The following is a 13,799-nucleotide window of genomic DNA, read 5'->3' on the forward strand; positions in this document are numbered from 1 at the left end:
TTACTGGGCACAAGTCTTGCCCCAAGCTGTGAAGTTGCAGGACAGCAATTCTCGTCCAGGAGTGTGGATTTTTAGATCAACTGCAGTGAGACTGGCACTTAAACCGAATATATAAATGTATATATATATATATATACGTTAGTTTCCCGGGAGAGGCCGAGCTGTACGGAGAAACTTCACGTCTGATTGTTCTTGATGCAGAACAGAAGTTGTCGTTGTAGCTTTTTCTGCATTAATTAAACATCCCACATGAGAGCGGCAGCCATGCTGTAACTTATTCTACATCTTTACGGCTTTTCCCCCGGTCCTGACCGGACCGCTCCCGTGCCGTGTCAACTTCCCAGCTTTCTTCGTCCTGTATGTCGCACGGCCTTTACTAAACATTCCTCTGTTTCACATGCTTTTACTGGGTAATCTCTCATCCCCTCTTTGACTCCGGTGAAAATCCCATGACTTATTCATACTGATGGATTTTCCCTGTATGCTGTCTTCTTCTTCTTCTTCTTCTTTTTTTATTTTCCCCCCACAGTCAGTGCTTACTGGATGTAGTCCAGTCTCTCCCAGATCACCCGCCAGAGCCGTCTCCGGCCCCTCGGGCGGCCGCGAACGACGCCGCGACCCCCGGGAAAGGATCCCACCGGACAAGGAAACACGTTTGCACACATTCCTCCCGGTGAAAAGTGGGATGTCGTCCGTAAACGGAGGAACAGCGAAGCCGCCTGACACCAGATTAATGTGCATTTGATGCTGCCAAGGTTAATTTAAGTCAAACGGAGCATTAAGATAATTAAAACAGCAGCACGTGAAGAAAAACCTCACGGTTGACCTCGGGGGGCGGCGGGGTGTTTTTTGTTCTGCAAGAAGCTGAAAAACAAAATCATGTCAAATTTCAAAAGAGAAAACTGCCCAAATCAATACTGTAAAAACTAGTTTTTCTTTAATTAGTAGAAGCAGGTCGTTCTGTCCAACTTGATGCTCCGAAAGAGCTGATAAATACGATGCAAAGTAAGATTTCATGAGAAGAGGTCGGCGGATCGATGCACTTTGGCACGTCCCATGACACTTCTCTAATTTGGGAGAGCTCCAGAAGTTCGCAGCTCCCAGTATCGGTTGCCTCCGCAAACCCTCGGCATCAGTCGATACTTGAAATGTAGAGGAGGGGGGGGGAGAAAAGAAAAGAAAAGAAAAAAAAACAAAAAGGCCCATTTCCCCTCTCTGCTCCTGCATCGCCTCCTCCATTTTCTTCCTCTCACTAATGCACTCCTGTCAACAGGGAGTTGGATAGCATAGTGCAAGCTCAGAAAAATCCACCGTGACGGCAGACCTCTCTCTTAAAACCTTAATAACACAGGCAGGGAGAAGTTAAACCGTCAGAGAAATTGATTTCCCCCCCCTCTTTTTTTTTTGTTTTCTGCCCAGCCAACACCATCATTTAAGGAGAAGGGAGTGTAGGAACAGAAAAGACTGATGATTTCCTCTTTTGTTTGCAGTTTCTGTAAGGTAGAGGCCGTATGGATGACTGGTGACGTTAGGAGGCTCAATGTGTTTATTTAGATTTTAAAAAATTATGAAAGACAGGAGCAAGCAAAGAATGGTTTAAGAGGGAGAAACATTACAATCTCTTTAGGAGTTTCCAAATTAATTATTCAAGACCAAATCCAGTGAACAACTGGAGCACAAAAGCACAGCTTGCTAAAAATAAATAAATAAATAACCAGTAAATATATCTAATAAAAGAAGCACTGATGTTCACATTTTGTTGCTGCAGGATTAAAAAAAAAAAACAACTTCAGACTTTCATTACAGCATCGCCGGGGGAGGGAGGGGCATGGCGGGATAAGGTGTCAATCACAGGAGATGGACAAACTCGCTCAAACTGGCTCAAACACGCACACGTGCACGGAGGAGGTCCCGGTACCTTGCAGCTGCCTGAAGCGTCCGTCCAGGACGGAGTTGAAGCAGATGTTGGAGGTGCTGTAACTCAGCCAGCGCGCTCGCTTCATGCTCCGGGCCAGGGAGGAGGAGGAGGAGGAGGAGGAGACGAGGGGGGCGGGGAGGTGGGAGGGCCGCGGACGTCTGGGGGTGCAGGTGGAGGACGAGGAGGACGAGGAGGAGAACGGGGAGACCCTGGCGGCGGCGGCCAGCGGGACGTGCAGGACGGTGCCATTCCTCTCCGGGTGGTGCTCCGGCCCCGGCTGCCGGGCGCCGCCTCCCCTGGCCGTCCTCCGGGCGTCGGGGGGCCGCTGGGCCCGGTGGACCGGAGGGGTGCTCCTGCTCCGGCTGCTGCCCGCGCCGACCCGGGACTGGGCCTCCTTCTCGGCCGGGGTGCAGGGCCGCCCGGGGGCCTCCCTGGCCCCTCCGCCGCCGCTCCGCAGGGCTCCAGCCTCCCTGCCGCCGGCCTTCACGCTGAGCTTGACCTCTCGGAGCCGGGGTTGGCTGACGGGGGCAGCGCGCAGCAGGCAGGGGCTGCTCATCTCCACCCCTCCCTAACGACCCTCCACGGCAACCACCACGGCAACCACCACGGCAACGCACCGCCTCTGGAGCCGCCGAGGAGCTTGGCACTCCTCTTCTTTCCCTGTCTCTTGGCTCTCTGTCCTCCTTTCCTGTTCCCTCTCACTTTCACTCCTGCCCCCTCCCTCCCTCCATCCCTCCTCCCTCCCTCCTTCCCTCCTTCCTCTTCCCTTCTCACTCTCTCCTCGCCGTTACCGTGTGGATGCTCTGCCTCCACTTCCAGGCAGCCGTCGCCTCAGTTCAGAGTGCTTCCTCGAGTCCCATCCATGCATACAATATGTCTCAGTACACACACTCGTTCCTGCGACTCCCTCCCTCCGCCAAACTCTCCCACACACTCGTGACATCACCGAACATGAAGCCAACAACAAGCACACTTGTGATTTATTCAGGTACTTATGTATATCAAAGTAATACATCTATTTCCTAACTTAAACTGGTTCTTCTGAATGTACTTCTGAACGGTTTCATACTTCACAAGCCATACATCACCCCCCCGGCCCCCACTCCCCCGGTCTCGCCCGCTCCCTTTCACTGCCTGACAGAAAACACTGATTGCATTACAGGAACATCAGCGCGGCAGCGCTCTAACACAATTTCACCGACCAGCACTCACCGAGGCCCCCTTCACTAAAAGAAACAGGAAGAGACGGGGAGGGAAGTGGCGGGAAGCATGCCAGGTAGATATCCTGGACGGGCGGGAAACCATTCTGGCGTCCAGACATCGAGGAGGATAAAACCCATCACTGGTAGTCGGATCCGTCAGTGATGGGTTCAAGACAGGTGAGACATTTATTACAGAGCTACAGCCTTTAACCGGCAATGATTATTGGCTGTTTATTCAAGAATTTTAAGTTGACAAGCAGGCAAACACATCGGCAGTCGACCCTCGGGACGTCATCAGGGACTTTTGTCCTTGCAGTTTTTCTTTTTAGGTAATTCGAGGACAAACAAATGTATTGCGAATCATCATGTTACACGATGTCACTGTTATGAAAAGAATAAAAAACAACACTTTTTGTTCCTCTAACATCCCAAAACAGTGGTAACTTTTAAATGTGACACTGGAACAAACTAACAAGCATCAAAATCAATGCTGTTACTAAACGTTGCTATATTTATGAATGAGCTTTAAACAATAAATAAATAAATACATAAATAAATAAATAAAATCCCCCAACCAACATGTATTATATGGAAAATAACTTTGTTTTGTTTTGTTCATAAAAATAGTAATAATTTATTTAAATTGACATTTAATGGGCTAAAATTAGTTTAAATTGAAGCAATTTTTTTCAATGATGTCAAAAGAATCTGTATCGTAAATTAACCATCAGCCGAGCTCATCTATAAAATAAAATAACAGGATTCAGCATTGGCCATAAAAATAACCGATGTGGGCCCAGTACATGTCTTTGATTTATGATCACATGCAGTTATATAAACTGTGACTAAATCTATTAAGGAAAGTGTCGACTCTAGGGACCAGTCGTCGGCTGGGTTTAATCAGTGTTCTGCAGGATTTTTGAGTTTGTTTGTTTTTTTAAACAAATATTACAGACATATAGTTTCTATCCCAGGCTCAGTTTCTGCATGTTGGGTTGAAATTGTGACTCAACTCAGAGCAGATGCCCAGGAGAAAACACAACCATGTAAATGCGGCCAGTGTCAGCAGGACCCACCAGCCCCCCAAGAGGGGGGTCAACCGCTGCTGAAACAGTCATCAAAGTTAACGAAAACTGAAACTGGCAGTAAAAGAAATAATCCTGTGAGGTGAAATAAAAATAATAACAAAATATAAAACCGTGGGTTCAGATCCGTACAGGCGGTGGATCAGCGATGGCCCACTGAACCACTGGCTGAAAGTTCAGACCAAGCTAAAAAGAATATACTCGTGTCTTTTCACGGAAACAGAACCGTTAGCCAAACGTCAGGCATGTCTCAGGGACATCAAGTACTGATGTCCACTAATAAAACAGAGTTATTATTTTTGGTCCAAAGCATTTTAGGAAGGGACTAGATGGTGTTGCGATGGCCTCCAGTGCAACTGTGAGAAGTCTTGGTGTTGTTTTGATCAGGATTTGTGGTTTAAACAGGATATAAATCAGATTTGTAAAACAGTTTTTACTGTACTTTTACTGTAATGTGTTATTAGCAGGATGTCCAAGTAATTTGCTGAATAGGCTCCAGCTGATCCAAAATGCAGCAGCGCGAGTGCTGACAGGAATCAGCAGGAGAGACCACGTCTCTCCAGTGTTAGCTTCACTCCATTGGCTACCCGTAAAATTCAGAATCCAATTCAAAATGTTATTCCTTGCGTATAAAGCCCAATACGGCTTAGCTCCGCGATATTTGCAAGACCTGATAGCGCCTTATGTTCCTGGCAGAGCTCTCCGCTCTCAGAGTGCAGGTTTACTCGTAGTTCGTAGAGTATCCAAATGTAGATTTGGAGGACGGGCCTTCTGGTACCAGGCACCATTACTATGGAACCAACTAACAATCTGGGTTAAGGAGGCTGACACCACCTCCACCTTTAAAACCAAATTTAAAATATTTCTGTTTAGTAAAGCCTATAGTTAGTGTAAACTCTAGTGTGTTAGGGCAGGTAGTCATAGATGCAGCTGCAGGACGAGACTAGAGCAGGTCGTTTTAAACATAGCTTCATAGTAGATATACTGCTATAGAGCTACGCTTTAGGGGGACACCAACATGATCCAGTGAGCGGTGCCCATCACCCTCCTTCTCTTTCATTTCTGAGTTACTATTATAGTAACCATAATTGTTCTCCATTGTTCGTGTAGTTTGTTGTGCTGGTCTGCCCCCTCCTCTTTCTCTTGCTCTGTGCATGTTGCAGGCCAGAGCTTCAGGAGCTGCATGCTGACCTGTAGTCCCCCCTTTCTAATCACCTCAGTCAGTGTGGTTACAGGTACATGCATATCTAAATCAAGCTAATGGCAACAATCTAGCTAAGCAACATTAAACTGGAGTTTCAGAGAAATCCAAGTATACATGCGCGAGAAGACAATTGATTATTGAGTGAGGTGCTTTCAACTCCGCGATACTAGGTGGCGCCACACACACTTTTGCGTTTGCGTCCGGTTAGTTTTTTGTTGTTCATCTTCTTCTTCTTCTCCTACTGTGTTGATATTCTGGCTTTCGTGGTGTCGTCACTTCCAGAAGGAAGTTCTGGGGCGTCAGTAGCTCGGCTAAACGTGGGTTGTGTGATCTGTGTGATCTGGAGAATCACAGAACGGCCGGTAGTCCAGGACGGCCGGCGGCCGGCCACAGTGTTAGGGCTCGGCCAGGCGGGGCTTTATAAATATATGGGCTTTATAAATTTATTAAATGTATGAGCGCGGAGTCGCCGTGGCGAGGAGCTGCGTGGCGGACAGTCGCGCTGTGAAGCCTGATTTATGGTTCCGCGTTAAATCGACGCAGAGCCTACGCCGTAGGTTACGCGGCGACGCACAACGTACGGCGCGCGTCTCCGCGGACCTACGCCGTAGGCTCTGCGTCGATTTAATGCAGAACCATAAATCATCCTTAAACCACCTGCAGCCCGTCAGCTCAATCAGGAGGAGAAGTTAAGGAGCGGCTGCGAGTCATTGCTGGTTCGTTTTGTTAACTCTGAGCTTTGTTGCTTTGTTTGTTAGTTTGCTGGTGTTTTTTTTTCCTCTCTGTGATTTTTAAGTTATTTGTGAAGAAGTTCTGAGTTCCCTGTGGGAGTTTTTTTGTGTTTTTCTATTTAACTACGCCTCGTTTTGGCTAAAGTTTAACACGGTTTTATTTTTAAAATTATCTTCAAAACGTAAAAAGAAATCGATCAAAAAGGTGCACAACATAGACTTTGGTAGAATAAGAACAAAAGTGCATTTGGATGAAGGGAATGTCATCCTGACTTCCCACATGAAAAAGATTGTTGGAAACAGTTAGGCACCAAATATAATATATTTAATTTTCTCAGATGGCAAAAATAAGAACTTTATTGATTCCACATAGGAGTAATTCATGTTGTATCAGCTATAGAGAACAAGGTAGTGCCGAAAAACAATATATATCCTCCCTCACAAAAATAAGAAAAATAGAGAAACATATTTTCTCACCAACAAAACATATTTAAAATTTTCCAAGTAACAAAACAACATATTTTTTGGGCAATGCAATAACATTTGAACCATCTTTCAGACAATTAAATTTGTTCATGAGAAAATATGTTTCTCTGTTTTTCTTTTGTGAGGGGGGAGCACACAGTCACAAGAACACCATGCTTATGACCACAGAGAAAGACATCCTCATGTCCCTTGATTATTAATCTCTGGGAGATTAATAAAGTCTACTATTCTATTCTATTGACAATGACAGAGTTGCAGAAAAAGTGACCTGTTGAAGAAACTCCTTATCCCTAAACATTGAGAAAAATGGCATTGCTGGTTTGTTTTTTTAGGTTAACATTCAACCTTCATTTCTATATGAGTATTCAAGTTAAACTGTATATTTATACCCTCATTACATTGTGATTTATCATAACTCATACAGTGTTGTGTATTTCAGATACCTGTTTTGTATTGGTTCAACCAGAGGGACTGCAGTGAGACCTTAATTTCTATGTGAGAGTATTCAAGTTAAACTAGAATACTATGCTCTTAACACATCTAGTCAACATCAGTGCTATTGCTATAATTTGGATGGTATAGTATCATGAGCCACAATTAAGTATTGCTACACTCATGCCAGGCGTTATTGTTGTTGAGTTTCCACGCCCCGATTGCTTTGGGCCGGGCCTAGTCAAAGTCCAGGGCCGTTTTTTAGTCCCAGTCCGTCCCTGGATTAAGGCAACAATTCGACTTTCTGCTAGTACTAGATCTGCTGTCTAGATCTGTCTATAGTGGACTCTGTAGTCCATCAACTAACCATGTATCAGTCATATGTACATAAAACTCTTAGTTCTCCTGCTCACGGATAGTTAATACTAATATATCATGTCCTTTGTACCTTTGACAGTGCGACTCTCCTCTCTCTCTTCATCCTCTCTGTCTGTTCTCTCTTTTCTTGCTCTGCCCAACTGGTCTTCAGCAGGAGTTTTCCTGCCACTGTTTTGCTTAAGGTTTTCCTTCCCACTAGGGGAGTTTTTTACCTGCCAGTGTTTATGTTATGTTCATGTAATAATTACTTGGGGGTCTGGTTCTCTGGAAAGAACCACTTGTTTTGTAATATATAAATATATAAATAAAACTGAATTAAATTAAATTTTCCAGCTTAAGATCAATATCAGGTTCAAGTACACAAATCCACCGGTGTTAATTTGTCAGTGTTGATTGTGATCAGTCTTATTTTAACACCATGTAGTTTAAAAGTTGCACTTTCAGAGTAAATTTCATCAAGTTGGTGTGTATTTCGGGTGTGACCACACCATCATTTCCAGTGAAGAGTTTTACTTCATTAAATACCAAGTTTTAGATAAATATCTGGTCAAAGATGTATAATTTAACTACATTCGTGTGGAGATATTCCATAAACAAATGCCAATTATATTTTAGCCCGTATTGTTACGGAGGTGCCGGTTAACTACCTGGGCCGGATGATTCGGTGCCTTTTGGGCGTACATGCACCAGGAGTAACTTTGTCTCAGTGTTATCAAAATAGCGGACACATACATGCACTTTTCTGGTGTTGAATTCAACATTCAGTGATAATTCACCGCCGGTGATTCTGCTTCACAGCAGTAACAAATGTTAATAGTTATTTCCGTAGAAAACAGAACTATTACCACTAAAGGTTTTGCTCAAAACCTTAATATCGCAAAGAAAAACCTGTAAAAACAAAAACTGTTTAGCGCTTTCACATGGCGGTCTTCAGACGTGTCTATGATGCAGTTTAGCACCGAATTTTTTTGCATTTGCACGTCTGCAGCAGAGCTGGATGTGACATCGTCAATCAACCTAAAGTGATCTAACTTTAGTGTCCCGCTGTTACTGCAACACTACTTAATCATTATTACATAAGGAGTTTAAATAATCATTTAAACGATCGTCCACTGGCTCTTTCCTCTGTTGACTCTTTCTGCAACAGCGGTAGCGGCGGTCGCATTAATTTGTCCAAAGTTAAAGACATTTCTGTCCATGTCGGAAGTTGAGATCTTCTTCTTCTTCGTTTTGAAGAGAAGTCTCACAGGACGAGATACGGACACGCCGATGTCCCTCAGCGTGGGAAAAAAACCCAAACCCAGACAATCTGACCAGTGCAGAGCAAAGCAACGGGTCGAGGATACAAGTGAAGCATATTTGCTGTACCAGCTTTATAAAGTCTGTTCATCTATTTCCCCATCAAACTGTGTTTGGACAACTTCAGACAAATATAAACTATAAGGACCTCAATTTTGAGCTTTAAATGTTAAATCAAACTTTTTCTGTTTTCACACGTCCCTCCACCACAGAAACGCTGCTATTTTAAACCCACCCAGTCCACTTCAAGCAGCCGGCCCTCAACCGGGTCACGGCTCAACAGCTTAGCCAGAAACTGGGGCGCTGAAAAAGAGGGGGGTAGATGGTTCCTAGGGGCCCATAATATAATCACAAATGTTTGATTTTCAATGTCCTGGTAACAATAACTTGATTTGGTTTTGGGAACATCAACGCTCTCTTTTTATGTAAACTGGTTCAGTCCGACTGGATCAGCATGGCGGTTTGTCACAGACAGGATTCAGAGTGCTCAGTTCCTCCTCTACTGTACATGTCACTTGTCATGTTGTTCTTCTTCCACAAATATGGTAATGATAGTAAAAAATACCATTAAATGCATAATTGTATGTAAACTAGCATCAAAAATGTTTGCTGCTGTGTTGGGGGCCCTGTAAAGATTATTTTCATCCCCTAGTGGTGCCCCTGGCCAGAAATGCCAGAGATCGGGGCAATGGGAGGCAGACGGACGGACGGACAGGGCAGCTGTCCAGATCGGTCAGCCTAAACAGACATTCGGAGAATGCGTAAGTGATCCCGGGTTCCTAGCAGAGGGTGTGGACTGGTGTCGAGGCTCAGCTGCCCCGGGGTGTGTGACGCAACGACAAACATCCACACACAAAAAGAGAGAGATCAAACACGCGAGCGCCCCTGCGGCAGGCTTTGGAGCAAAATCAAATCCAAACCTGTGGGACAAATCTTTTTTTTTATAAATGTTCTTACAGCCAGTGTTTCATCCACGTGCTCGTTCAACCCTGCCGAAACGCTCGCATATGCTCTCCCTTTATAGTTCGCCCTCTCTGCCCTTCCCACGCTTCTAAAAAGACAGTCATCTCAAGAATCTGCCACAGAGGACCCGGCCTGTTTGCTATGCAGGCGCTCACCTGCGAGGGCCTTGATGCGCGAGCGCTCAAACAGCCTGGCGGAGCTGTTGTCGTTGTCTAGCTCCTCCTCGGTGAGGTCGAAGCGGGTGTTGATGTGGCTGTACTGCTGCGTGATCTCCACGTTGTCAAAGTCCGTGGTGGAAGTCATGGCGGTGGCCTCGGGTGGCGGGCAGGTGGGGGGAGGCGGGACGGGACGGCAGCTGGCGTCCTCAGGTGCTCGGAGCCAAGATGGAGGTCGATGATTGGGTCAGAAATGGCGGGATGGATGGTGAATACTGAAGATCGTCTGGAAGAGAAGGGAGATGGAGCGCTGTGAGCTCAACCTACGAAAATCTGGGCTGTTTTGTTCAACATATTTGAGAAAAGTCAGTAAAGAATAGCAAATAAAGCAATTGTGGCAACATGTTAGATGAAAATAACAAAACCAAAACAAACAAAATTTAGACTTTAAACCGGATCACCCGGATGAAGTCACTGAATGTTGAAACAAAGCCAGTAAAGCATGAGGCCTGCAGCCCCTGCTAGCTTTCATCTTTTCCTGAAATCTGACAAAAGATCTGACGAAATTATGTTTGCTATAAAAAAGTTGCTGATCAAAGGTTTTGTACGTAGTGTTTCAGCCATCTAGGTTGTTTTGAATAGTAGCGAGGGGTGCCAGATCTCACAATAAAAACAATCAGCAGGATTTTGTAATTCTCCTGAATGTATTCATTGATGACGGCCTTATGGCCTCCCTATAATGCCTGGCTAGCAGTCGGTAGAGCATGAGACTCTTAATCTCAGGGTCGTGGGCTCGAGCCCCACGTTGGGCGCTTGTATTTTAGGGAGTGGTAGTCTAGTGGTTACAGAAGGTGGGCTTGGGTCTCAAGGACCCAGGTTCAAGCCCCGAAGATGGCAACCAAAATATACCTCCTTGGCTCCATGAGCAAGGCCCTTAACCCTAATTGCTCCCTGGGTGCTAGAACAAAGGCAGCCCACTGCTACTAGTGTAAATAGTAATGACTTGGATTTTATATAGCACCCTTCAAGGCACCCAGAGCGCTTTACAGAGATCATTATTCATTCATAGACATTCTCACCAGTGGTGGTAAGCTACATTTTGTAGCCACAGCTGCCCTGGGGCAGACTGACGGAAGCATGGCTGCCATATCGCGCCAAACGGCCCCTCCGAACACCACCAACATTCATACACATTCAAACACATTCACACGGGGCAAGGTGGGTAAGGTGTCTTGCCCAAGGACACTACGACAGCAAACTGGGACAGTTTGCTGGACAATGATCTTCCGATCATTGGACGACCCGCTCTACCACCTGAGCTACTGCCGCCCCAATAGTGATGGGTTAAAAGCAGAGGTAACATTTCAGTGTGTCATGTATACTGACGAATAAAGTGGTTGTTATTATAATCTTAACTATTTCAGTCACAATCCCAAGACCCGGAAACCGGAACCCGTGTCTTCGGATAGACAAGAATACAGGATAATTGGTCTATAATTGGTCTTTTTATCTAGCAGCTAGATTATTGTGCTAGTTTTACTTATTCTTGTCAAGAACATTTTTCTTACCCTGCTAGCTGTGATATTTTTGCTTAATATCAGACAATTTCACTGGATATAGAAATAAAAAGCATATTTCTAGAGGGGTTGTTTTTGCAGTGACTTGGACTTTCTGTATGAGTCATCACGCAAACCTCCTCCATCCCCCTGCAATTGGTTCGGTACATTTTGAATCTGGGAAGGGCAGGAAAGAAGGTTTGCGAAGCGTAAGTGTATGGCGGGCTAGTTTAAAATTAATCTAGATCAGTACTAGCAGGTCAGACCTTAAAGAAAGTCAGAAATCAACAAAGTTTATCTCACTGCGTTTAATCATTGATGAGAAATAGATGCACCTGTGGGGATGATGCATTAAATCATAACTGTTCCAAGAGTCAGTCCAGTCCTACAGAAACACGCTCTGCAGTCTCAGTTTTTGGGATTTTACATTCAACTTTGAAGAGACGGCACCAGAATTCAACTTTTAGCAAATCATGCTTCTTATAAGATCTCAGACGTGACCCAAATATAACTTCAGCAACTTCTTAACGCGCTCCCCCACCTCTTCTGCCCCTTCCTACCTATAATAATCTCCATTTTGTGTGCGCTCCCGTGTGCAACGGCGTCCGTCCGGTGGGTCTGTGTATTCACTTGCGTGGAATGGCGGGTTGAAGGGTAGCCACTCTGATAGCTCTATCGGAGTCCAACATAGCTCTCTTATCATGTCACACAAGAAACAAGGGGTGGGGGGGCACGTCATAAAACCGCCTTCTTTTGAATGATGCGCCTCGTGTAGTTTGAAATATTGTCCTCGTCTGTGCTGTTGTGCCCCTTTAGGTGGGGATTGTTAAGAAAAACCGCGGCCTAGACGGGGATGGGGAAGTCTAAGTTGTGTTGTTCTTGAGAGACCGAAAGCTGATGATGATGCTATAAATTATAGATTACTGTACTTAAACATATTCCACAGTGGTGGAAAACATCTGAACGGTACTTATGTACAGTTATGAGGCATTAATGCGTCCCTCTGGTATGGTGTGTAGTTTCAGTAGAAGCCCTCGGAAATAGTCCTAGTTATAGTTTCGGGTTATTTTTTATCAAATCACACTTAAAATAGCTAATTTGAGTGCTCAAAGGCTCTTTAATGTCTCCATTCTTAGCCACAATAATTATATCTGTGTATTTTAATTGTTTACCGTTATTAAAGTATAAACATCCATCCAGAATTTCTATTCTGGTACTGAGGTATTTTAAAAGATGTAATAAACATTATTTAACAGACTTATATTAACTTGAGTAAAGCTTTAAAATGAAATAAGTAAACAAGGTGGATTCTGCAGGGGACGGTGTAGATGCAAAAGAACCCCTGCAGGAGGAGAACAAACAAACTAAAGTGCTCTAATTCAGAGTATTACTACATGGGGATGTTTGTTCATCTCATTCGGAGAAGTGGCCCCCCGATGATGTACAATGATGCCCTCCTACAGGTCTCCCTCCTCCCCTTGCTCGGTATCAGTCCTCCGCAGAGGGCTGCTATCAGCTCCTGGAGGCTCCACCCACCGCCGGGGGATCCCCTTATCACCTCCACACAAACCCACCAGGTCTGCAAACGCTGCACACAGGCCGCACAAAACTCAAACCCTCATATACCCAATATATGTCTAAGGCTCTGATCGTGTCTGAGGACCGGTCTGCTTACTGAGCGCCAGCCCTGACGTGTAAACGTCGGGGCTCCATGCAGCTCTATTTAGAGTCGTACACAGAGAAGCTGCTTATAGAAAGTCCAGAGACAGGAAGTCAACTGCTTCCCAGCGAGTGCTTCTGTCAAGAGTAAGGTGTCCTCTGGGGGCGTCCTTGACCAAGGAGAAGTCTTTACATAGCTGGTCTCTAGCAACAGGCCATCCTGTCAGCTGCAAGTCTCTTCAACTTGGAGAAAAGTGGGAAAAAAAAGTGCCAACAGTATCTGCACACTTTCCTTTAAAGTTTCTTATCCTCTGATTAACATGAATCAGTTCAAAAACACGCAATTAACTGATATAATGCAAAACTATTCATAAATAAACCAAAAGAGGAAAAGATAAAACCCAAACTGTTAATCAAATGGTACATTCTTGGCCATAAATGTGTGAAGGTGATACAGAAAACAGATTATGAAGCTATTATTAGCCTCTAATGATAAGACTTATCGAGCAAAAACCCCCCCTTTGTTTTCTTCTGTCACCTGGGGAAGATAAAGACCACAGAACATGGACCTCGGCGCGAGACGAAGAGAACAAGGCTCTGGGTGATTTCTCAAAATGTCAAGTGGGATGGTTAAAAATGTCAGGTGGAATTTTCACAGATGCTTAACTGTCACTTGACTTCAGAGTATCTGTGTCTGTTGGAAATGGAAATGATGTCACGTGAACGTAAGC

General features: G+C 44.9%; 1 protein-coding gene across 2 annotated transcripts in view; it reads right to left on the reverse strand.

The window, feature by feature from the left end:
* sptb (spectrin, beta, erythrocytic) overlaps positions 1 to 13,799 on the reverse strand; it is a 53,818-nt gene that overhangs the window by 38,098 nt on the left and 1,921 nt on the right. The window contains exon 1 of one of the 2 annotated variants that reach the window (XM_061744305.1): positions 1,919 to 2,489. In XM_061744305.1, coding sequence (XP_061600289.1) covers positions 1,919 to 2,474 — 556 coding nt within the window. In that variant the 5' untranslated portion in view covers positions 2,475 to 2,489. Of the gene's footprint in view, positions 1 to 1,918; positions 2,490 to 9,853; positions 10,140 to 13,799 lie in introns of those variants that run through there. The other variant, XM_061744306.1, reaches the window with a different exon arrangement.

Source organism: Cololabis saira, chromosome 16 (genome assembly GCF_033807715.1).
Source record: "Cololabis saira isolate AMF1-May2022 chromosome 16, fColSai1.1, whole genome shotgun sequence".
NCBI lineage: Eukaryota > Metazoa > Chordata > Actinopteri > Beloniformes > Belonidae > Cololabis > Cololabis saira.